Below are 26,728 nucleotides of genomic sequence, written 5' to 3'. Positions count from 1 at the left end.
TAAAACTCTTGCTTTTTGACCCAGGAAACATCCCTATTAGCTCACCTCTGCTGCAGCAGATACTGGGCCATCTGTATGCGCGGCGGCGTGGCCGTGATGGTGATGATCCGGTCGGAGGAGCCGGGCAGCGGCTCGGCGATCTCGATGCGCGCGCCGCTCTTGGCGCGGATGGTGCGGATGCGCGACCCGCCCTGCCCGATGATCGCGCCCGCCAGCTGCGGAGGATTTGCGACCTTAGTGACTTGTAATGAGGTACAATTTTGCTTGAATCGGGCATTTTTCACTGACCAACCGGTCATTATGGAAATCATTGTGGGAGACCTATGTTCAGCAGTGAAAGTCGTATGACTGAAATGACGATGATGATCTATGGTGCGGATGCGCGACCCGCCCTGCACTAGCGGCGTAAGGGGAGGGCGGTGGGGGCGGTCCACCCCGGGTGCCAAGCATCAGGGGGTGACACAAGTCAGTATCACTGGCGCATCTGCAGTCTATGTCATGGATACAGGGTTCCATTGTCTTTCAATCTTCGAATCGGTAGGTAACCCCAAAATCCTGGGGGGAACCAGGGGGTGCCTTAGGACTTATGACGGGGGGGGGAGGTGATCGCCCCGGGTGCCACTGCCGCCCTGCCCGGAGGATTTGCGAACTTAGAGGCTTTGGTTGAGGTACGAATAGGGTCTAATTTTGCTTAAATCGGACGTATTTTACTGACAACTGAGTGTACGGTACCAACGTGTATTAAGGAAATCATTGGGGGAGGCCTACGTTCAGCAGTGAACGCCCTGACTGAAATGACGATGATGATCTATGGTGCGGATGCGCGACCCGCCCTGCCCGATGATCGCGCCCGCCAGCTGAGGAGGATTTGCGACCTTATAGTAGGCGCACACCGTTGATTTTTAGTTGGCCGATAGTTGTGCCCGATTTTAATTTGTATGAAGAATCGGCCAAATCGAATCGGCGTAGTGTGCGCACTCCTATACTGATCAACTGCCCGACTAAACTATCGGCCGACGAAAAATCAACGGTGTGCGCCTACTCTTAGAGCAGTGGTTCCCAAACTTATTTGGTCTACTGGCCCACTTTGAGAATAAATTATTTTTAGCGCCCCCCATTTTTGTAGTCAAGAGTCGAGCTCAGTCGGTGTCTAAGAGTCCTCCTAGTGGATGACGCCTCCCAAGCCTCTACACAACGTCCCGATTTTTTTTCTGGGTCTCTTACCGCCCCCCTTTAAGCCTGCAGCGCCCACAAGGGGGCGATATCGCCCACTTTGGGAAAAACTGCCTAAAAGGCTTTGGTTGAGGTACGAATAGGGTCTATTTTGCTTAAATCGGACGTATTTCACTGACAGCAACTGAGTGTACGCTACCAACCGGTCATTATGGAAATCATTGGGGGAGGCCTATGTTCAGCAGTGAACGTCGTATGACTGAAATGACGATGATGATCTATGGTGCGGATGCGCGACCCGCCAGCTGCGGATTTGCGAGCTTAGTGACTGTTACTTCGATAGTGAGTGTAGTGGAAGTTATAAATGAAAAGGAGTCGACTGTATGAAATTAATTATCTATTCGGTATAAATTCACAAGATTATCGAGACCGTTTAGTGCAAAGTCGTTGAAGAGAGTGCGTCAGGATCGTCTTCTTCGATGTTCGCTCGCGAACCGAACATTGCTCGTTCGTTCGCCGAACGCTCGCCGCTCCCTCCGGTCACGCCGCCCGCGGGCAATGTCCGTGAGTAGACAGTGACTTGTGTTGAGGTATGAATAGAGTCTAATTTTGCTTAAATCGGACGTATTTTACTGACAACTGAGTGTACGCTACCAACGTGTATTATGGAAATCATTGGGGGAGGCCTACGTTCAGCAGTGAACGCCCTGACTGAAATGACGATGATGATCTATGGTGCGGATGCGCGACCCGCCCTGCCCGATGATCGCGCCCGCCAGCTGAGGAGGATTTGCGACCTTATAGTAGGCGCACACCGTTGATTTTTAGTTGGCCGATAGTTGTGCCCGATTTTAATTTGTATGAAGAATCGGCCAAATCGAATCGGCGTAGTGTGCGCACTCCCATACATGCCCATACTGATCAACTGCCCGACTAAACTATCGGCCGACGAAAAATCAATGGTGTGCGCCTACTCTTAGAGGCTTTGGTTGAGGTACGAATAGGGTCTAATTTTGCTTAAATCGGACGTATTTTACTGACAACTGAGTGTACGCTACCAACGTGTATTATGGAAATAATTGTGGGAGACCTATGTTCCAGCAGTGAACGTCGTATGACTGAAATGACAATGATGATCTATGGTGCGGATGCGCGACCCGCCCTGCCCGGAGGATTTGCGACCTTAGAGGCTTTGGTTGAGGTACGAATAGGGTCTAATTTTGCTTGACGTCGAGCTTATTTCATTGACAACTGAGTGTACGGTACCAACGTGTATTATGGAAATCATTGGGGGAGGCCTATGTTCAGCAGTGAACGTCGTATGCTGAAATGATGATGGTGAACTGAGTGTATGAGTAAGAAGAACGTAGATTATTTGGACTATCGTTACAAAAACTTTTAGATTGGTTTTGCTAAGTTCAGCCATGCAGTAAATTTTTCTTCATTTATCATTTGTGTCGTCTTCTACGTCGACGCCTTTCATTTTATTTTACAAATCTGACTGCATCGACATGGGCACCCTAATGCTCTACGCCGTTAGAACCGGAACAGTGTGCTAACCTAATGCTATTTGCGCGAATCGCACGCAACGATTCACCATTGGTAAAAGTTGATAACTCACATCTATAGGTATCGTAACTTGCGTAGTGGTCTCTTGCTGGCTGCCGCCGTTATTGCTGAAGTTGCCGCCGCCAGAGCCTCCGCTGCGACCGCCACCGCCAAAGTTGCTTCCAAAGTTGCCGCCGCTGAAGTTTCCTCGCGGGGGGCCGTTAAACCCGCCGCGGGGGCCGGGACCGCCGAAGTCGTTGAAGCTGGCGCGAGGTCCGCCAGGGGGCCCACGGGCCATGGGAGGGCCTCGGGGGCCACCGCGGCCGGGGCCCATGGGAGGGGGTCCTCGGCCTGGCCCCCCGCGCGGCGGGGCGCCCCCCCGGGGCCCGGGCCGGCTGGCGCCGCCGCCGCCGGTCCCCTGGCCGCCTCCGAAGCCGCCGTACTCTTCGGCGTAGAAGTCATCGTAGTTGTGCGGGTCGTAGTTCTGTACCGCTCCCTTGATGGGTACCTGGAATGCCACGTCATAATATTTATTGAAAATCGTATCGTGTCTAATAGAAAGGACTAGAGATGAAAAGCCTAACCAAGACCAAATATTATGACAATTAATTCTTGAGGAACTGCTCTAGACAAAGTAATCCTACTAATATTATAAAGGCGAAAGTTTGTGTGGATGTTTGTTACTCTTTCACGCAAAAACTACTGAACGGATTTAGTTGAAACTTTACAGTATTATTATTTGTAACCCAGATTAACATATAGGCTATAATTTATGCGAATCAGTGGCACTAAATTTCACGCGGGTGAAGCCGCGGGCAAAAGCTAGTATTCGTATAAATTCAATAAAATTACTTCTTTTAACCGACTTCAAAAAGGAGATTTTATCTTCCATATTTGTTTTATTCCATATTAGTTCTATGTATGATTACTCCGTCAATTTGTAACCGATTTTCTAAATGTTTTTTTGTTCGATAGGGCACACTTCTGAGATGGATCTTTGTCGACTAAACTAAAGAGTATCTTAAAACCTGGTCGAGTTAACTGCGCACCTCGCTGGAATGACTCCTCCCTGCGTTCGCCCCATCCGTACCAGAGCGTCGATGTGACGTCCAGTGGCGGCGTAGCATAGGTTGGCACCCGGGGCGGCTATAGCCTAAGGCACCCCAGAATGGCACCCCCCCTGTCATGACATCACGACCGTCCTTGCCATGCAGATGCGTCAGTGAGTACTAATCTGCGCGACTTTGTCACCCCCTGATGCTTGGCACCCGGGGCGGACCGCCCCCTCCCCCCCTTACGCCGCTACTAGTGACGTCACGGTTGCAGTTAACTAGACTGGGTAAAGAGTATACGGTACCCACCTGTTGGATAAGCGCCAGCACCTCGCGCACGCCGGCCGCGACGCACTCGGCGCGTCCCACGAGCTGCACCACGCGCTCCGTGCTCTGCGGCGCCGGGTTCGAGAAGATCTTCAGGCGAGCGCCGGTTTGCTGCCAACATACACGCATGGATTAACACTTTCAAGGTATGTAGTAGAGTCTGGTCTGTGAGCACGTAGTATTTTGTCCAATGACCCCAAGCTATCCATGTTGCTGTCGCGCTCGCACACTCACTGCGGGCGCCCGTCGCACAGTCGCGACAGCAATATAATTACACGCGAGCGATAAGGATGGGTAGCTTGGGGTCAATGGACAAAATTCTACGTGCTTACAGACCGGGCTTTAGTACCAAACACAAAAACAAAAGGGAGATGTGACAAGAGGGCGGGGCCGGTGTCGCAGCAATATGCCCGAACACATTGCTCGTGACAGCAATGCTGACAGCAGCGACGTCATAATGTAAACAGTTTACAGTGCTTGCGTATTACTAAAGATTATTCGAACGTTGAGTACTGATACCGCAGTGGATAATGAGCACATATTTTGATTACTTTGTGTGTGTGAATTTCTAATGCGACAATGAGTTTCGAACTCAGCGCATTAGTTGGCATCTCTCTATATCTCTGTGAGTAGTACCGACTCGCCTTGGGAGGTTTTAAGGGACCAATCGCACGGAGAGCCTTAAAGAACCCACTGCAGCTGGAAATATTTATGAAATTTGGTCGTGCAATACGCGCACTTACATATACCATCGAAGAATTATAGTTCTAGCGCTTCTCAGTCAGTGCCAGGTATGGGTGCGGCATGGGCGGGGTGACATTGACATAATAATATTAAGACGTGAGAGAGCATACAAATCGGAAGCATAATCTGAAGTCTTACTGACGTTTGATGTTTCAGAAACACCCTCCTGTTCCGCTCCCATACAAGACCGCACTGACTGAGCGCGCTTAACTAAACCTATAGTTGGCCGCAGCGACCTGGCCGCTTAATTACCCAGAACTGCCGAGCCGAGTCCTATTGTTTCGGTTAATAGACTAGCTCAAAACCGATTAAGCTAAGGGCGCGCGCTCCTTCACTGGGAGCATTCGCATCGAAGGTAACGATGCAAGATCCGACTTTCAGCTTTACGAAAAACGTTAAAAAGCTTTGTTCGCGGGTGGGGGACATAAGGAACATGATTTGAATCCATGACCTTTCCTAGTCAGGTGACTGCTCTGATCATTGGGGCTAAGGAAGCATTGTTTTTGTTTATCATTATGAATGCGAAGATCCCAATAAGACAAAGGGAGTCAACGGAATGTTGTAAAATTACGTAAGCCAATAACCGATAAATACGAATCTAAAAATAGGGTTGTTATTCCAAAGTAATAAGGTCTGGAACACACCCATACATCTAAGTGTCCCTGTCACCCTTGAGATAGATCTTTAATTAAGACGTCCTCTGCCGGAACCGCGGAAGAAACAATGTTCCCACAGCTCACAGCTGACGAGGGGTCACGAGACGACGGACTATTGTAAAAAAAGGGTTAAAAGTTTCTCTTTGAACTTTTTGCTAAAATATCAAGTCATAGAGTCACCTTCCACATTTTCTCACGACTATTATTAATTAATCCATGAATAATGAATTTGAACTTTGACAGTTGTATTTGAAAATCAATTAACTCCATCTGCCGACTGCTCCAGGGTATTTTAAGCGCAAGAATCTTGTAACAGTTTTAAGCTCATCCATATTTTAATCAGCCCTATAAACTTCTGAAGTTGAAATTTAAGCAAAGGCAAACCCAATGAAAAAGAGTCATTCTTTTGGAAAGATATATGCGCATACTACCTATTTGTTAACTTGTAAAGAATTATTTTATCTTATAATCGGGAATTTACAAAAAGAGCGCAATATGCAATACATTCACATTCGTTGCCTCTATACTTTAATTCCATGGACATTAAAAAGAAGTTGTTCAAAAGTTCCCAGAGGAAAGAACAAAGAACACATTGACATCTAAAATGTAGATCCTACATCCACGTTTGCGAAATTCAATGTAACTATATCCGAGAGAATCTTCTGTAAAGCCCTAAAAATACTCGAAAATTTCCAGTCGAAAATATAAACTTCATTCCTAGAATTTTGCTATCAATTCATCGTATATCAACCATCGCTCAATGGCCGGCCGGTTTTCGTATGAAATCAATACGAGCCATGACAGTCGAGTAATTTTAATTACACGAAACCCATTTACCTATATTCGGCGGAGTCACCGCGGGGTGTTCCGTGGCCTCACTCGTGACGTTTGGCGCGCAGGCGCCGCCGCATCGACCGGCGCACGTGGCCGCCACGCACAAACAACACGCCCGCCGCCGACAACACTGGGTGTGTTGTACTCGTACGACACCCCATCGTTAGAGAAAACACTGCACTTATTAAATTTTCCAATTGTAATGAAATTTAAAATAAAATGTAATTCAACACTTTCTTTTNCTTTCTTTATCGCGCTCGACGTGACCCAGATTCGAGAGGGGAGGGCGCACGTCTACCCGGGACGGCAGACGGCGGAATAATGAGCCGGCTAGGCCGAGGCGCAGCGTGCATCACCTGCCGCGCTCGCCCCCTCCCGTGCACTTGTGAGGCTCCGCGGCCGCCTACGGCCTACCTACGCCGGGCCCAAGACACCCGCCTCGCCTTAGCCATCTGTCACCCCAGACCCGGTACCCCTCCTGAAGGATAATGCAGACCTTACAAACTTACGGTTCAACAAACTCGCCGGCGATTTTACCGCATCAATATTTTGGCAAACTACGCTCACAAATGCCTCGTGATTTCTATAGGGTGAAACCACTGCAGTATTGTCAATTAAATAGCAGTCGTTCCCTAAATTGACAGCAACATGACTTTGGCATATTTACAGACGGCCGATGGTTAGTAGCTACAATCGCGGTCTGCAGGTTTGAAATCCGCTGCCGCTTTAATGGAGCACTTTCTTTTACCGAATTGGAAAATTGACTTACAGTGATTCAGCTTATACGGGATCTATTTGAGATGGGATCAGCCATTTAAGGGCAAAGAGTAAAGACGAATTTCAAGATGTCCGTTAGACAGTCACAAAATCCAAATTTTTACCACCCCCGCGGCTGACATATTGTTGATCAAAGAGAAGATACCAGAAACAAATACAACCGCTTCCAGGGTCGAAAATAGACGTATAGTTGGGAAGCTTTCGGTACCCTCATTTTGATGGGAAGCCAGCGGGAATACTCTAGCCGGATAATATTCGGTGTTGCTGGTCGGAAGCCGTACGCGGCGGCGGAAGCGGCTCGCGTGCCGCGCGTAATTGCGGTGTCACCAGCGGCCGCGGCCGGCGCCGCTAATTACGCTGCACGACGACATATGCGCGCACCGTTCAAATTACACTTATGCGCTATTGCTGAACACGTTTTCATTACTAGGTGCGACCTTTAATGACTAAGTGGACCGAATATAGATTGTACGTAAAACAATTCTTTGTATCACAGACGCCAGCTGGTAACACCGCGCTTTCAACCTATCTAAGAAGCACATCCGCTTTACTATTTTTTACTCCCCCATTCACGTATTTAAAGGATATGAGGTCCGTCCAAAAAAAAAGTTTTCATCGTCACGTGCGCGTAGCTCCGGTAACCCGAGCCCGGCGCCGCGCTCTTCCGACGGATGAAACCCCACCGACCACCATCACACGTGATACCCTTTGGGTAAATTACGATATCAAGCTTTCTATTGTTTACCCGCACAATCGAGAACTTCAGCATTAGTTTATACGGATTCTACAAAGCACCGCTTACAAAAGGATCCGAGATATTTGCGAAATAATGTAAAGTCGTCGCGAAGTTTACAAGAGTCGCGGGTTGCCATGCGAATGGTGGCAGTCGCGTATAATGAAAATGTACCTGACAATTCGGAGCGGAGCCGGCAATCAAAGGAGGAGGGCAGTCGCGGGGCCATATGTTGGATATTCTATTTGTGTAAGAAAGGAAAAGAAGTCGTCGGCTCGGGCATTGTGCAAGTAGGTAGGCCCAGGTGCGCGCGCTTTTTGTGCGGCCTTCCGGCGGCTGCGCGCGCACCTGCCCCGCAGCTGCCGCGCCCGCGCCGCCGCCGCGCGCGACACGCGCCAACTATACGCGCCCACCCTTACACCGCAACCTTCGCGATTCCGCGATAGCCTAACATCAACATTCAGATTAATCATCGTTTTCACTAGACTCCTAATACACAAGTTCGCGATTCATGGTTTTCACTAGGGTATTTGCCTTTGTATGAGCTGCAAAAAAGGAATTCTCGAATAGGTTTTGACGATGCGGACGGCACTTTTTCTAAAACGATCTGGGATTCGGGTTTTATAATTTCACGTATACCTACAGATTCCAATTCCATTAAATCTATTCGAAACTGGATTGTCAACAGAGACAAACAATAAATTCGATTGATAAATAAAAGCAATTATTATTATTTACCGAAAACTAAATATAGAGTCAAAGGATCTTTTGAAATTACTTTAACGCGGGTACGAGCAGTGCTTTTATACGTGCTCATTGTAATTTCACATCTCAGGTAACGTTCATTGATTCCGCGAACTGCACGGCTTCAGCTTTTATTCAACGCCGAACAAAGGATTCGCAAGAACAGCTGATGCCAAAAAAAGATACAGCTAATGTTCCGAAACATTTTCGGGGCATCGACATTCGTATCAGTTGTATTTTTTACCCATCCCCGGACAAGTTTAGAGGTGTGTTACATTAATATTTGGCATGGAATGCAAGAACACAAAGTTAATAGACCCGACTCGACACAGCAAATTACAAAGTTGGGCAGCATCCGCTTGCCGCAGCAAGCGTTTCAAAACTTCAATGGAAGTTGAGACGCGGTAATTGATCTGCACAGGGATGCACTCTACTGCTATTAAAGCTGCTAACTTACTTGATCCTCGCAAACAGATTGGAGGACCAATTTGAGTATTATCTGCTACATACACATAAAGCAGATTCATTTTAGTTTGGAACGTAATTATATTGGGTTGAAGGCTAGAGAGAAAAAAATATCTACATCGGTGTAAACCACCTGCGATAAAAATAAAAGAGTAATAGTGAAAAAGAAATAAGTAAATTACATATTTAAATATCGGCTCGTCCGATAAAAAGATAAAGCTCAAGATCGGCGGCGACAGCTGCACATGCATCTGCTTCATCCCTGGGCACCACGTGTCCCGAATACCTGCGATAAAAACTTATTTACGAATAACTGTACCGCGGCAGATGACGGCCACGTTCTAACTCGGATGCATCTGCTCCCCTGTTAAAGTGACTAGTGAAATGGGTAAAGCTACATACCAAAGCTGAAACGATTTTGAAACTACTTTCTTTGATCTGGGTTCGACAGTCACAGAGACACTGGCAGCCGGAGAAAACTCTCGCCTTGAAGAGTCCGGATTTGACTGTTGTTGGTTTGTTATTGTTATTTATCTACCTCTCTCAACTCCTTGATCTTCGCGCCAGCCTTGCCGATGACGCAGCCAGCTCGGCTCTGGTGAATGAGTAGACGAACGTCCAGGTCTTCATTGCTTCCTCCCTTCGGTCCTCCCTGCCAAAGGAATTCAGTTATCATTCATGATTTCAAGTATGCCCATTTCGGCACACAATTAATAAAACAAAAAAACATTATGTAATAAGTCCAATAGTTTCCAATCTGACTGGGAAAACCATAGTTAGTAATTAAAACCAATAATAAATAATTTATATTAAGGATACGGGCATTGAAATCAGGAAACTTTTGGACATTACCTATACTTTGTTTCGATGATTTTAGATACTTACATCAGCCAAACTCGGTAAAATTTCTTTGACAATCTCTAAAATAGTGTCTACGTCTGGTGCTGTTATTGAGAGAACCCTGAAATACAAATTATCTGTCAATAACATCAAATATGTACTAAGTTGCTCATAAAAAAAATCACAACACAATATTAAGTAACAGCTGAATTTATTATCAACGGTCAGGGAGGTCTGTTTGCCGATAACAAGCATGATGGCGATGAAATCGTGAAATCAGTAGATATAGAATTCGAAACTCAAGAAGTCGTCCATCGCGGAGAAAGTATTGAGTGATAGGAGTAGTCCTAAGGAACGTTTCTTGTGGCTGATGATCTGGAATTACAGACGTGGCAACACCGAGGTGTAGAAAGATCAGAAGGCATAGTGTATCATAAGTGCATCGTCCTGTGAAGTGTCGTGATCGGGACAGGTTGACGGTTCGGAATGAAGCGACTGACGCCGGGAGCTGATGAGACAGTTCAAACACGATCCGACTCCTGACTGTTGACGAGAGTACAAAAGAGCGCGACTCGGGCTGTTTAATTGAGAGTAGATGTTGGCGATATAGTTTACCGTTCGGGGCCGGGGCAATCTGGGACTGTTATAGAGGCATTGTACTGCGTGGCGGGGCGGCAGGTTCGGGTCAGCGGCGTCCACGGGGCGGGACCGGCAACCAAGACTCGCTGTAGCGCCGCGCCGCGCGACTCCACCTCGCCGCACGCTTCCTCGACTCGCTCGGGGAGACTCGAGGCACAGTAGATAAATCAAACAGTACGGAAGCTTCATACAAACGCTCGAAATCAGACTCACGCACACAGACGCACGCTTTACACGAGCTCTAAGCGAACCTCGCAGTCCATCCGTCGCGAGTGTCGCGCGCGTTGTGTTTTTAATAATAATTTTATTGCATGCGCTGTCCGCTGTATTTTTAAAAACATGCCACGAGTGTATTGCGTAGTATACGGCTGCTTGAACTCGGCATTTTCAAAACCAGAACTTTTATTTTTTAAACTTCGTAATAATTCTGAATTGTAAAAATGATTAAATACCTATTACTTTTTAAAGTGCTTACATCTGATTTTGTAATAATTCTTTTTAAATTACGTAACTACGCTTTTTAACAATTTATGTGTTCTAAGTATTTGATAAAGTAATTTGCTCCGCGCTTTTGTACTAAGTGATGAACTGTATTTAAAATGAGGCAATAGGTGTGTGAAAGTAAGTATCCGGTATTTTATTTATGAGAATAGATCTTCTACCGGCCTCTTTATTCGATTATGTATTCGATCATTATAGAACCTAATTAACGTTTTACTTTTTAGTTAACTACTTAGTAAATTAATTTATTCCATTAAGTATTTGATAATTAAAAAACCTAAATAAACGTTTTAATAAATAAGTAAGTAAGAACCTTATTAATTTTAAAAAGATTAAGAGCGCCAACTTTAACACTCAGTTGAAGTGTAGGTATTTAACTCACCGAAAGGGCTAAGTTTCCGTACTGCTTTAGCTCATATATATACTGTGCTCGAGGTGACAAGGACTGACAGGGGCAGCGAGACGCTGTCGAGGAGGCGTGAGGTGCGTGGAGCGCGAGGCGCGGGGGCTACAAGGCACAGAGCATCTCGGGGGCGTTAAGACCTGCAACTGGCTGCCGGGGGGTTATTCTGTCTACAGCCTACGGACGCACCGCTGGCGCTAGTCTTCGATGGCCAAATGGACCAGCGAAACTTGCGATCATGATGCTTTTCTTACTGTCTTGTGTAACTATATCTTCAATGTCGTATGATACGGTGCGAAACACCGTATTTTCGAAAAGCACTCGAATGGGTCTGGTTGGTCATTTTATTTGGTCATATTTTGGTCCGAAGGATGTATATTGCAATATACTTTTTAAATACTTATGATTGGTAGAACCTGTAGTAAAAAATGTTAATAGATAAGTAAAATAATATTATATCAAAATATAATAGTACTCGGTATGTTTATTAAGGTATGAATGGATACTTATGTCATTCTACCTGTATGTAGATTGAATATATTAGGCAAATATGCTACGGAGATTACCTATATGAAGCGAAATGATTAATGGACGTATAATTAATAATAATATTAAATACCGACTAGGTAAAATTACTAGTATCTATTTATGATACAGTCTACACAATTAGTTGATCTTCTTGATTACTATGTCTTGCCTTTCAATTCCGTAATACTGACCTGATTTCTTAGTTTAGAAATATTGCTGCCTCCTTTCCCGATGATTGAACCAGCCACCTGGAATCAAGGTGCCGATTAGTGATGCTGATGACATAGCATGGGTTGTACTTGGAGAGAATGCCAAGGATGTAGACGTAGAACAACAGTGGAATATACTCTAATGGTAATGATAATGATGATACAGGTATCCCACAAATGTGAGTTATCATGAAAGGGGATATAGCTGACCTTACCAAATAATTTAATGGGATAGTTTTGAAAACTTCAGAAATGTTCAGTTTTTGTATAATTCTGTCAAAAAATAATAACTATTAATAATTCTACAATCATGAAGTTTGATTTCCCTATATGAGAAATTTCTTTAGCCTTGACATTAGCAAATCATCCAGTATTTAGAAATCGTAAAACAGAAAATAATATAAATTATTTGTTTTTGTATGTTTCTACAAATAGAATCGCGTAAGAATTTTCCTCCTACCTTGCTGGGAATAAGGAAGGTGACTTCGTCATCTGTTTGCCGTTGCCTTTTTTGGGAGGGGCCATCATCACCGTACGCGTCACGCTTCATCCTTCCTGAAAAATATACCCCCATTAATATACAATGTCAATTCAAAATCCATTTCAAGAAAAAATATTAAAATTATCATTTTTTTATTTTATTTAACTTTATTCGGAAAACAAACAGTGTTAATTGACTTATTAACTATTAACTATCTGAATATAAAGCTTTACACCAATTATATGTTTTCGCATACAATAACTAAGATAATGTTTACTAATATACTTAAATTATTTTATACTTCTTATGCCACAAATTAGGGGCCGTCCATATATTACGTCATTCTAAATTAGGGGGGGGGGGTTGGTCTGCGGATTGAAGAAACACTGTTGTTGCATTTACTCCGTCGTCGTCGACGAAAGAGAAAGAACCGGTCATTGTGGGTTTAAGAAATGTTATTGAATAGAGAACGAGACTACACACACCGACGCCCATGCTCTATTTTTTAATGTTTTATTATGGTAGCCTTCTAAATTCGAGTTCCATATTATTTCATTGTTTTTGACAGCACTAATTTTTTAACAATTCCGAATCAATTTGTTCGGAACTCATTAGGTGTGCGTGTAAGCTCCTGGACTACTGACAGTTGACCTTCAAAATGGCGGAGGCGGCTAGCTGTCGCCACCTGCCGGCGGTAGCCGCGAACGCGTCGACAGCACGTCGGCAGCATGTCGACAGCTAGCCGTCGCCTTCTGACGTCGACTGCAGTTACATGCGTCGACAGCAAAATGCTGTTCGTGTGTAAGAACCCTTAACGTGACTCACACACACTGTATAAACCTTCCTTAAGAATCACTCTATCTATTAAAAAAAAAGGTGATTCTATAACCAAGTGTTTTAATTTTGTAATGACGTCAATTTTGGGAGAAGGGGGGGGGGTCATTAAGAAATGACGATAGGATGATTGTAGGGGGGGGGGTCTAAAATCTGAAAAAATCGATGACGTAATTTATGGACGGCCCCTTACGCTGCAAACTAAACAATATACCTACTTAATAAAGATAAAAAATAAAATTATCATTACACTAATCCCTTATTGTAGTGTAAAATGCAAGAAAATTTCGTCAAGAATTTAATAAATAAGCCCAATTGTGGGATCTTTCTTTCACGTGGCGCCAGATAGACGGAGTCTAAAGCAACGTATCGATTTCGCTACCCTATATTCACTATCAAACAAACTTGTAGACAGCTCCAGAACAATCTAATTTGTATGATGAATTGCAAGCCAACTTTATTCGTGGATAAAACATTTTGAAAACAAACAACCCTGACCAATCAACTTAAAGTGTCGATACACTAGCTCTCTATTTCAGGACTTAGTTACAAGTTTTCTATAATCTCCAATTCTATAGAAAAAATACAATTGGAACCATTATAAGTTGTAACAATAGACATAATTCGCGAATTTAAGGACACTAGGAAGATTTTCCCATGCTCCAGTTTGATAAAATTCCAGGTAAAATAATGTACCCTTTTTTCACAGCGTCACTTGAAAGTTTATAAAAAAACAGGTAAAGATACGACGAAAAAAGAAGGTTCTATTTCGGCCAAAGCAGGCAGCGTTAAAATGATACGTTTTTAGAATGAGAACGACATTCACCGTACTGCAGCAAAGGTTGCATGTTTGAAATGCTCGAGGATTTTTCAAAGGTACGTATTCTGACAGGAATTTCAATGGAAACTATTATTGCGACAAAGTTAGCGTGCCGCAGCCACTCGCAACTTCAGCAACAAATGCATGTGCAGTCGAACTGCACTCCAACCTACTACTGAAAGAAGGACCATTTTGCATATGCTGAAAGAAACTACCGTAATATTTGAACCAACAGAGAATATACGGTGAAGTATAAAAAGGTATAGTAATAAAACCGCGATTTAGAGAAAATCCTACATGAACACGAGAAAGTCANTAAAGTCGTATTTCAAGTTCAGTAAATTTTCAACAATGATTCGCAATAAAGAGTAATTTAAATTTAGTGCCTATAGTCAAACAAGATAGATAGCGAGCGTTAAAGTGGATCACGGTGTCAGGTACAACAAGAAGAATCCTCGCGTATGGTAATGGATTTGCGTAGTTCGCGGCAGGTGAGCGGGGTCAGTGAACCCACAGGTGCGCGAGCGGTGCTGCCGCCAGCCAGCTCGCACAAAGACCCACCTACTTCTAACCAGCACCACCTCGCCACCCGCCCTCAAAAGCACAACTTTCTTAATTTCCTGTGACTTCGCTTTTAAATACACAACTTATTGTGCCAGCTTACTTTGCAAACTTGTGAGTCATTTGGGCCGCATTAATAATCAGCCGGAATACCTATAAAACCCCGATATTTGCGAAGGAATTGAGAGCCATAAAATGCGAGCCCTAATTAACGTGACTCGGATATTTTATTAGGAAAACGGACCCTCGGAATGTTTGTGTTACAATAAATTTCGGAAGTCAAGTCGATTGGTTGAGCGAGAATCGAGTTTAGGAGCGCGTAAAGGTAGCGAGCATGAATAAATGACTGGAAGAGATCGGCAAAGCAACCCTCAGCGGCAGGTGTTCGTGGCACAAAGACGCGGCTCGGCGCGCAAAAAATATCAAAAAGCACACGCACTAATTAAAAGTTATAATGAGACAACCTGCTGCAAGTACTAAAAGCTTGATCTATCACACGCCACGAAAATTATAAATAAAGTACTATGTAATTATTTTACTCTATAAATACCCGATATGTTTGTATTAAAAGAGTAAAAACAATCAGAAAAAAATCCCCATGAAAATGTTTAGATATTTTAAATCTAAGTTGTTATGAAATGTCATCTAATCCTACTCATTAAAAAAAAAGAAATTCTGAATCTGATAGAAAAATCGCCCAAATAGAAAAACAATGAACGAAAAACTTTTATGAAATTCCACTTAATTTAAATTAATAATTAAAAAACAGATGCACAAAACTATAAAGGTATCAAGACAAACACAGAATATAATAGAAAATAATAGGCACACAATGAACCAAGTCGTGTCTTTAAAATTGCAGAACAACCATAAAATATCAAAACGAAATAAAATTACGAAGAACATAAAATAATGTCAAGAAGACAAACACAGAACCTTAAAGAAAATAAATTATGTCAAGACAGACACAAAGTGTACGTAACAGAGAAAAAATGGGTTACTTACCAATTTTTGTTTATTGCTGGCGATTAGACTTCGGGTGTGCAGACCTAAAACAAGAGAGAAGCCGGTTAATTTTTTGAAATTCTGAAGTTTAATTTACATAGGAATTCCACTGGTAATTTTCCGAGAACCTACATTTTGACAAGTGTAAGGGTTGACCGCGTGCGGGATCATTTTTGCTTTCGGCCGCTCAGGGCGCGCTCCGCGAGGCGACTGGCATCGGTGGGGCTCCGCTCGGGCGTTAGTATGGCACCCCCGAGACACCGAGGCGCCGGCGGCGCACATGCGCACCGCCCGCCGCCCCGTCGATAACACCCTGCCTCTCATTGTGCCCCGGAAACGAAGACTTAACGAGGCACACCGCAAGACGACACCCTGTTCTATGCCTAAGCCGCCTAGATACCGAAACGACCCCTTGCGATACTTCTTTCGGATCCGTATCCTGAAACAGCTCGAAACTCCACTCAAGCTCGAGCTCAAGACAACGCTTCGGCTAGTATACTTGAGAATCGTTTCAGAATTCGGGTCACTCATGAATTCACCATAACTTGACAACCTATATTTGACCTATCATAATGAGCATGAATATCAAAGTACTAAAACTTTAATAAAGCTCTACTGTAATGGTTTCTGTCTGTCGTTTGCTTAGCTTTATTAAAAGCAATTAAAAAGACACAGTAAACTAATTTCGTATTACAATCATTTTAATTGTGAAAAAAGTTATTTTTCAATAACTTTTGTCCACAGTGTGACACAGTGGAAGGTTTTTCCAGTAATGACTGTCGTTGGGCTATGTGCACACAGCGTGTATTCCTCGAAACTACCCCTATTTACTACGTTTGACAACTCCGATAGACATCGCGGGCAGGCATTTGCATTAAGGCGAGCATGTTTACACAATGTCTTGAGTGTATTTGTTGGTTCTGACGACACGTTACACGTCAAAGGCGATCCACTAACTGTCAAACGATTATGTGGGTGTGCAGTCGACATTACATCAACAAACCACAAATGACTTCCGAATATGGATTGAACTTACACAAGACTTTTCAGTGCCTCCCTCCCTCAATTAATTTTGATCTTTATCAAAATTAATTGGGGGATTTTGTTATTATTGTAGTATGTACTGTTGACTCTACAATATACTTCATACTCAAAGGAACTTATTCCGAACTCATAAAACAATCTTTAATGCCAGAAGATTTTAAGTAAACATTATAGATATTACTTATTTTAAATCTTTGATGTAGTAGGTATGTGTAAAAATAATAAATTATGGAGAATGTTATGAGAAAACATGTAATAAATTATTTTAATGTAACCATCTGAGGTGGTGGTTCGCATGCGACCCAGTCGTTAGTTGTCGATAATGTCCACCTACTGGCTCACTTAACAAATTGACCACAATAAATGATTGTACAGTCAATTGTCACTAGTCACACTGTCAATAGTAATGGTAAAGTCAAAACTACTTCTTTAGACATAAGTAATAATCATTTACGAAACATTAATAAAAACTAAAACATCTAGCGGTCGTCGCGTCGGTCACCTATTTTAGTTTATCAAATAGGTATCCTTAACTTGATATTCAAATTCTTAAGTAACAAATTGGTACATAAGTATGCCTTATCACACCATCTGTCATCAAAATAACAGACTGGAATTTTTCGCATTGCCCAGCACACCCAGACGCAAAAACCATTTTAGAAAATTTGCTTTACCAAAACAAGACGATATTGATCGGGAAAACACTAATTTTAGTCATAGATTTTTAGCTGTGCGTCAGAGTCATAAAACTACTGATTTCATGTCTGAAAATTATTTAACACCATCTGGAGTAACAAAGATCTCCCAAATTACGAACACATTCTGCGAGTCATTATCGGCATTCTTTGCAAACGCATACTGAATACAGGGTGTCCGAAAAAAATACTGGCCACTTTATGCTTTACCGAGCGTGGTTGTCGAATTCCCATTATTTGACATTGTAGCAGACGACTACCAAACCAATCAGGTCAAAGTTCAAAGCTTATCGCCGAAATAATCAAAACAATCAAATATGATTGTATGGACCAACCTATACAGTATTGTTGTACAGTCGCGGAATGAAAAGGTTCGTCACCTTAGTGACGGTTTTCGCTTGCACTGTAAGAGTCAAACCTGCCAACATAACCGTGCAAGAAACATTGCAGCTAACATTTAAATAAATTTGACGTTTGCTAACGAATAAGGTTTTGCTTGTTTATTTTTCTATCCCATCAGTGCAATGTTACAAAATGAAGTTTTTTTATTTAATAGATAATGGCAGGTTGAACCAACAAGAAGGTTTTAGTTTATGAATCATAATAATCTTCTTGACAAGTTAAATCGTCAAACAACGTTGATCTGAATAATTTTGAACTTAACTGATGAACAGTTAAAGATTATTTTCTCTAACTCGAGATTATTCTGTAACATAGTTTCAAAAGGTAATATGTGCTCGCGATTCGTTGAAGGAATCAATTTGAAAACTGACGAACCTTTTCATTCCGTGACTGTACATACATATTTGTATTCGTCAATAGCTAATAGCCCACCGATGAGGCGACATCAAAGACAATCGTTGCCTAGACGACGGACTAACAACAAAAATGCACACGACACTAGTAGATATCATAATACGGAGCATAAGATTATATAACTGTCACTGGCGCCACGTCAGTCTGTAGGTTCAGGAATAAGGCCTAGCCTAAACTACAATAACACAAGGAACTTTTAAGAATGCTCCTGGTACAATAGTAACTGCTGCGCCAAGGTAGTTTAAGCTTTGAGTCGAGCAAGATTCCGATCAGGGGTGTCATAGTCATGCTAGTCTCAATTCAAGAGACGTAAGTTTGAAACTCAAACGCTAAGTTAGCTAGGTATTATAACTTCAGTAGAATCTAGTCTCAAATACAAGTATCGTATCGTCGACTTAAGCATCTACGAAAATTTCGAAAGAAAACCAGCACAATGNAAAACCGATCAACGATAAAGAAACAAATTCCAAAAAATACGTACAAAAATGCTTTGAAACAAACTCGCATGAGGAGTCATTGAGCACCAGACAACGAAAATAAAGCGCAGTGCCGTCTTATTGTATTTTATTAAACGTACTCTTCTTTAGATAGTGGGAATTCTTGGAAAATATTTAACGTCTCTAGATACACAATAATTTGATAATATCATTAATTAATATAGTTCCATGCAATGTCCTCATCTGATTCAGCTATATTCGTCAGATGCTTTTGGGAGCCACATTTAGGACAAAAGGTTGTACAGTCAGCGCTATATCAAAAATAGCACAGAACTATTATAAAAACATAAGGTGCCACTGTATTTTCATGATCTGCTGACATATGAAGAAGAATACTTGCAACTCAGAGAAAGATAGTGAGAGACATCGTAAGGCGAGCGACATACGCCCACAACAAATCATACTCAAAATAGCATTTATTACGAAAACATAAGGTGTCGCAATGTTTTCTTGATCTGCTGTGATATTTAAAAAATCTATTCGAAGAAGAAAATTGCAATAAAACATTCATCTCAGGGAAAGATTAGGAGACATCGTAGGGCGAGCGACATCCGCCCACAACAAATCATAGTCGTGACGACCACGCACAACCACTCTACCAAGAGTGCAACGACTCAGAAGAAGTTGCATCCCACATATAAAAATACGATAAACAAAGATGTGTTTATGGCCTAAAAGACCTTACAACGACAACACAGACTGCATGTAATTCTGTATTCATGATCTAAGTGGCACCTATGATGGGAGACGCCACGTGTTCCTAAGGCCTCGCCACTACTTGTCGTGGGAAGCACAGCGGCTGGAGACAATCATACTGCGCTGACCTAATTGCTTTAGCCTCTTTTCCATTCCAAGGAATATTATTTTAAACGCGTAATTGTCAGGGAGGCGGGTTGAGGGTAGAAACGAAGTCTGTAATTTTCCTCAGTCTAGCTGCTGAAATATTCAGCGGCGTATGAGAACGCAAGGAGCGCACGCCACCCGTGCAGCGAGGACGCGGGTGTCTCCAAGCAGACCCACTGCTGCCACCACCACACCCACCAGGGAACCGCCACCTGTCTACGGTCTACCCTTTAGAAATATTCCGTTCTAGAATGTCCTAGCAGCCCAGGCATGGTCTGTTTCTGGACTTCTGCCTCACGTTATTTTGGACAACTGTACTCTTAATTTCATAATCATAATGACAGATATTTTTGATTGTGCAATTTTTGTTTTAAAACCACAAGAATCTATTCAATTTATAACGACATTTTTGCGTCATTAATATTTTTCTCAATTTTCATGTCGACCTATTATAGCCAGTGTTTCGTATTGATGAGACGCATTACGCACTCACGTCACGTTTGTAAATATTATGAGACACACACTGATCAAACCCCTGAAAATATTCAAAATATGAGCTAACTTTTTGTCACAATATAAACTTATGTAAAAAACAGTAAGATCATACAATGCGTTTTAAACAAAGAAAGACTGATTTTTAAGCAGACTGTATTCCGTTTGATAGACATAATTTTATTGCAATCCTAAAAAAATATTTTGTAAACAGAATTTCGACGATAATTTTACCACACATTCTGTATGTACAGACGTTGGAATTACAAATAAATAAATAAAAGCTTGTAATATTGAAGTACACATCTAATATAAATAAAATAAACATTTATTATTTCTTTAAAGGTAAACGGGATGCTCAACGGAAGAAAATGCGATAATTCCGCAATAAATTTGGGGACATTTAGAAAACGGGTTTAGGTAAAAGTTGGCGAGGAGCTAATCTATTATTGATAACGGCTCTGGCGAGGAGTTTACCAAAAGGAGAAATCGATTATGGAAAACAACCCTAAAACACCTTGGGATAACACTTTAGTCAATAATAAATAGATATTAAATCTACAGATAGATGTAATTTGCATGTTTTTATGCCAATGAAATCTCTAATTTACATAAAATGATATCATAGAGAAACATTTCAAGATTTCAGAACGTTAGAAGCTTAAACCCACCACCGATTTAAAATTCTTCGAGATAATAAATATTCCATTATTGTACACATACAAGTACCTATTATATGAATCTCTTCAAATATTCGAAGACTGGAGACCGGGGGAAGAGGAAGACCTCAAACCGCCTGGATGAGGAACAAGACTTTAGAGAAATAAAAAATGGAAAACGCATGATTGGGGAAAGCTAAACCCACGTAAAAGGGGCTAAGACGAGGCTGAATAAATAATAAGAAATCTATAGACATAACTTTATTATACATACTTAATCAAAGAAACACTGGAAAAGTTTAGCAGAAACAGTTCAAATTCGGCGAAAACTACACGCCATTATTTTATGGGGATATTCTTTAATGATAGGATGTCTTTTGGGTCATCCAATAAGTAATGACCATGAATATAAAATAGGAAAGTTGCATAGCCAAAGGTGATATCAGCCGAAGATTCAAAACTAGAGCTCCCTAGAACTTGACTAATTATTACCATCAGAAACATTTAGCCTTACTTATCAATTTTCCTATTCTGTAGTTGCAAAACAATTGCAGTACCTAGCCAACCATTTCATTAGTAGGGATTACGCGTCAAACGCAACGTATGAAAAAACAGCACCACCCACATTAACCGAAATGCTGCAGCCGCAATCTTGGTAACATTCTTTAGCTAGTCGATACTAGAAAAAGGATTGATGACGTTACACCTTATCATAGTGTAATGAAGATGATTATAATTTTACTATATCAATTAGGAACATGTTTCTGAGATTGCCACTTAATATAATAATAAGCAAAAGTTTAAATTTTACGCTCGGTGGCGTACACCCACGCCTCGCCCAATCCGCCCCGAGATAATGCGCAACGAGCCATGAAAGCATTACAAACTCACCGCTACAATTTGCATAGCAGAACGGCGGTCAAGCTGTATATGGCTTCACTTCAGTAAAATGTTTTTTTAGGCCCGAATACTACTCGTAAGTAACGCTCCTTTAAAATTATAAACTGCAGCATAATTTTGAAGGTTTTCGCGTTTTTAAAAGGACTTTCCCACCAGTAATAGCATCAATTTCATGATCGTATAAAAAGAGAAAACTTAATACATATAAGAAAAATACACAATTTGCAGTGTTTAAAAAGACCTACAATAAAATAAAAAAGAAGTACCCTGGACTTATATGTAATACGGAGGACAGCATCTGAAAAATAGCGCCAACCCCAAAAAGAAAACACCCAAAAATTGCAGAGGTAAAAGATTTAAGTTCTACTTTGGTAAAGTAATTTACTTTGAATTTACAAAATTAATCGATGCACAATCTTTTCTAAAATTCTTATTAGTTAATTTTATGAGTTTATCGAAAAATGTAGTCTGAGCAGATACCATGTTGGTTGGTACCCTTCTTTGGGGTTGTACCCTGATTGGTATTAAGTAGTTGTTATTTTATTTTGTACTTACATCCAAATAAATACTTTTTCTTTCTTTGTTATTAATAAATCTTAAACCCATTGCGAGTTGCGGCGACACACTCCGAAATCGCCATATTGAGTGACAAACATATTAATTCTCAATTAATGAGTAATTTATTGCTCATTAAATAAAAGGCAGTATGCTACATAGCACTAAAATAACAACATAAAAGGATATTTCCACTGATGCTACAAATAGACAACGCTTAAGCTTCTAAATAAAATACATAAGATCAAAGGACGAGGACAGATAAGGTATAAATAAACTCTGGTACCCGATTCAGTGGGATTAAATGATTACATTATTGGGAAGGTATTATTTACATGAGACAGAAATGCGATTTAAACACCGTACGGTAGGTAAAACCAGTAAAACGTTCGTCTTCCAAGAACTCTCAAGATTTTTAAACTGAAATTCACAGATTCAGAACAAAACACTAGATAAAAATGAGATTTTCAATTTCTTTTTAAAGAAATTATCCCGTTTCTTTAAGGAACCAGATATTTTGATGAGCCAACTAAGGTAAGAAGAAGATTAGAAAATGTTCACCATTACATTTCAAAGGTGACGCGTAACATATAGCTACTATATACACACACAATAAATCTGAACGAGTTTGAAAATTTTTGATCAGTCGCTAGAGTTGCTACATTTTTTTGACGCGGAGGAAAAGACTATTGCTCAACACAAAAATAGCCAGCCAACGATCCAACATTTATTAAAGGTGCGTGAATCTAGTATGTTTGTCATCATGCTACTTTAATTATATTCACTGCGATACTCCAACGTGCTTTATGTTTTAAAAGTCTTTATGTACTGTTCGTTACCCTCTATAATAAAAATGTTTTAATTAATAAACAAAAAGATTTTCAGCGCATGCAACATTTCAGTCTTTAGGCGATTCATAAACAAAACGTTTTTGTTACAGTTAGATGTTATTAACTAAGATGTTNTACCTCAAAAAGTGGAACAAAACGCTGACCGTAACATTTGAAGAGATGTCTACAGTTTATGGGGAGTCTGGGCCTTCATTGCCACCATGAAAGATTGGATCCGATAATTCAAGCATGGCAGGGAGTCGCTAAAAGATGACCTCAAGTCAGGGCGGCCAGATTTCGCCATTAACGAATAAAATAATGAAAATTTAAAGAATCTTGATTTAGAGATCAGCGAATTAAGCTGTGACATATAGCTGAAACCATAGGCATTAGCAAGGAACGTATTTGCGACATTTTTCATACTCATTTGCACATGAAATAGGGGTGCGTGCGATGGGTGCCAAAAATGCTCACGCCGTTCGACAACCAGCGTCGAGCCACAACTTCGCAAGAGTTTTAGGACATCTTTGGCCATAATCCTATCAATTTTTTTTCTCACATTGTCACTATTGATAAATAATAGATCCGGCAGTATGATCTAGAGTCAAAATAAGAGTCAATGCAATGGATTCAAAAGGGAAAACGCCGCCGCGGAAATTCAAAGTGGAACGATCGACACCCAAGCTCATAGCCACTATTTTTGGGATTGTGGAGGAATTTTATTCATTGACTACCTACTTAAAAAAACTACAATAAACGGGGATTATTATGTTGTACTGCTGATAAAAGTGCGTCAAGTGGTTGTTGAAATATTAAGATGCAAACTGGCGAAAGGAAATCTGTTATTGCAAGACAATTCGCCCGCGTACACCGCGCATTTTGCATGGCTTTCCCCGGGTAAAACTGGATTTCAAGAAATTAATCACCCACCACACAGTTTAGTCCGAATCCCTAGCTATTTTGTCTAATTCTCAAATTGGAAAAAAGACCTCCAGGAACGAAGATTTTTGAGTGACAAAGAAATGAAGGCGGCGTTAAAGGCTCATTTCGAAGGTAAAGATTGCGATTTTTTTTTCAGTGGGTTAAAAGCTCTTTTACACAAATGTAAGAAGTCCATTGTAGTAGAGGGAGATTAATTAGAAAAATATATTTTTTATACTTTTCTATCGGCATTTTTAATACCCTAGGCTCAAAACTTTTCAGCCGCCCCTCGTAAGTCAAGCCAGCTTCCTTGGGTATTTCGGGTCCTATCTATCGCAGTCGCTAGTGCCAGAATCTCTCTGGGGAGGAATGGATAGATCCGAAAATACGAAATCGGCGTTTTATAATAGCCCCAGACAGAACATTAAAACTACATAATTTATTGATTTTTAATTAAAAAAAAATATTATTGTAATTTCCATAGCTTAGTTTATTTTTACGATCATAGTTTATGATTGAAATAATTAAGAACCGCAACACCGTCTTATGAATCACTCAATCGTTTTATTTGAAAACGGTTAAGCACATAATTAGGGAAAAAGGATAATAAGTTTATAGGCTCACGTACGCCCCTCGTGGCCTTTCAGACAACGGTTATCCATTCCGTTTCCTCGTGGGCCGATGCGTGAATATTTGATGTTCCTATCGATCATAACTTCTTTGCGGCGCTCCATCGCCCGCCTAATATCCTCGCCAGGCAGGTAGCCAAGGTATACGTAGTTTGGATAGAGCAACTTCTCTGAACGTTAATAAATGTTACGTCTCTTGATTTGTACATAACTTATCCACTTACTAAGCACATAACTTAGAAACCAATGGTCAACCAATAAATAGTCAATGTAGGTAATTATCATTATTGATTATAGCTTGTTTGTGAATATTAGGCGATTCTCATTTATTGTTTCAACATTGAGCACCTAGCGATTAGAATTTGACTAGCTCCCGAAGGCCCGAACCGTTGGACCTAGGTTCGATTACTAATGGAACACCTGAAATGAATTCACTGTGCATTGGTTCTTAGTTGCAAATCTGCAACATCTTTACACTGCTTTGGTCAATCTGACTTTCTGATAAGATAGCAGATTTTATGACTCAAGGCATCTGCCGGCAGCCTGATTGAGCCACATCATCATCAGTCATAAAGGCTGACACGTGGGTTGACAAGATTCAAACTACTTCAGGAGAATTTATTCTTGGATATCGACTCTTTTGTCGTATCGTATGATTGCAGGGCAAGTTTTTTTTCTATTTACAAAAAGCTCGCTCTGTCAAAGTAAATTAAAGTACCTATAAGTAAGGGGTAATATTTATCATAGAAGTAGAACCAAATGCTAAATTTCCAAAATAAATAAGCTGTAGCTGGCTGTAGCAGTATTATCCAAACTGGGCCCGACTCAACTCATTACACTAATGTAGACAAAATGGTCAAAGTGTCATAAAAGCTATTTATTATGCTAGGCAGCCAGGAATCTATAATACCTATCGCCTGTAAAGTTTGCGTGTAGGCCTGTAGCAAAAGGAATTTACAATGATGCATTTAAGTTTGTAATGGGGCCATCTTCATGACTTATGAAGACGATGGTGGTTAGGAGGTAAAAATAGTCGACAATAGAAGAAAGGCATCGGTCGGACGTTTCGTGAGTGTAATTGGAGAGGCTCGTGGGCGTGCCGCACGCTACGTCGCAGTCGGGCGGGAGACATCTTGTATGTATTTGCCTCTCTAGTAATTTCCCCGTCCGTCCTTGTATATTTAAGCGGCGGCATCGTCCGTGCCGTTCTCATGCATATGTCATGAGCAGTTGCCGCGCGACGGTTTGTTGACGGTCGAGCCGCGGGAACCGCGACCAGCGGCCCTTCGGCCCACCACCACCGATAATTATTACGTTCTACTTTTGATTCCGGTGGCTATTGGCACCTCCCCACCCGCGGTGGCCCACCGCCGACCGTTTGCACGAAGGGATGAGGCGACAATTAGATTCCCGTATTCTAGTATAGACTTCATGTAATGGCCATGTGGTGTGTATTGCATACACGTTCAAATTAAATGGTGGACACCGTAAAAGCAGTTATAAGTCCCGTGCACGCACGCGAGGCAATAAATAACGCGCCTCTATTTAATGTCCCTATAGGCAGCGTGCGCTGATGGATTATTGAATAATAGTGATGAAAGCATTTTAGGTATAAATGTATACTATCTATCAACCTATTTTATTAACCTACATTTTTGTACATAAAGAAATAATTAGGTATGTATTACCATTTACATGCGCAATAAAATTCTATGACAAATCCTGTTTATTTTATTGTATTGTAGAAAGATTTTCCAACATCATCATTTTCTGTTCTAGCTAGACGACATGACCATGACTACGTGCTATTTACATTTTTTAGTTAGATGTTTTTCACGGAAGATTAATAAGAGAACCTCTTATCGAACGAAATCATGTCAACTCGCGTACTCATTAGATTCTTCAGACAGTATTATGGTTGTTGGCGTTGTTGCTGTTTAAACGGAAACGAGAAAATCTGTCTGTTATGCGTA

General features: G+C 41.4%; 1 protein-coding gene across 3 annotated transcripts in view; it reads right to left on the bottom strand.

Moving 5' to 3' along the window:
• The window catches only part of HnRNP-K (Heterogeneous nuclear ribonucleoprotein K), a 33,959-nt gene that overhangs the window by 3,887 nt on the left and 3,344 nt on the right, over nucleotides 1–26,728 (bottom strand). The window contains exons 1-10 of one of the 3 annotated variants that reach the window (XM_028319602.1): nucleotides 16,007–16,183; nucleotides 15,875–15,918; nucleotides 12,634–12,728; nucleotides 12,156–12,212; nucleotides 10,509–10,552; nucleotides 9,939–10,014; nucleotides 9,592–9,705; nucleotides 4,083–4,211; nucleotides 2,795–3,229; nucleotides 46–215 (exon numbers count right to left, since the gene is read on the bottom strand). In XM_028319602.1, the coding sequence (XP_028175403.1) occupies nucleotides 46–215; nucleotides 2,795–3,229; nucleotides 4,083–4,211; nucleotides 9,592–9,705; nucleotides 9,939–10,014; nucleotides 10,509–10,552; nucleotides 12,156–12,212; nucleotides 12,634–12,723 (1,115 nt within the window). In that variant the 5' untranslated portion in view covers nucleotides 12,724–12,728; nucleotides 15,875–15,918; nucleotides 16,007–16,183. Of the gene's footprint in view, nucleotides 1–45; nucleotides 216–1,850; nucleotides 1,953–2,794; nucleotides 3,230–4,082; nucleotides 4,212–9,591; nucleotides 9,706–9,938; nucleotides 10,015–10,508; nucleotides 10,553–12,155; nucleotides 12,213–12,633; nucleotides 12,729–15,874; nucleotides 15,919–16,006; nucleotides 16,184–26,728 lie in introns of those variants that run through there. The other 2 variants (XM_028319600.1, XM_028319603.1) reach the window with 2 other exon arrangements.

Source organism: Ostrinia furnacalis, unplaced genomic scaffold (assembly GCF_004193835.3).
Source record: "Ostrinia furnacalis isolate ACB-3 unplaced genomic scaffold, ASM419383v2 OfSCF7299, whole genome shotgun sequence".
NCBI lineage: Eukaryota > Metazoa > Arthropoda > Insecta > Lepidoptera > Crambidae > Ostrinia > Ostrinia furnacalis.
Note: the sequence above shows the minus strand (reverse complement) of the source record. Positions and strands in the feature narration are given on the sequence as shown.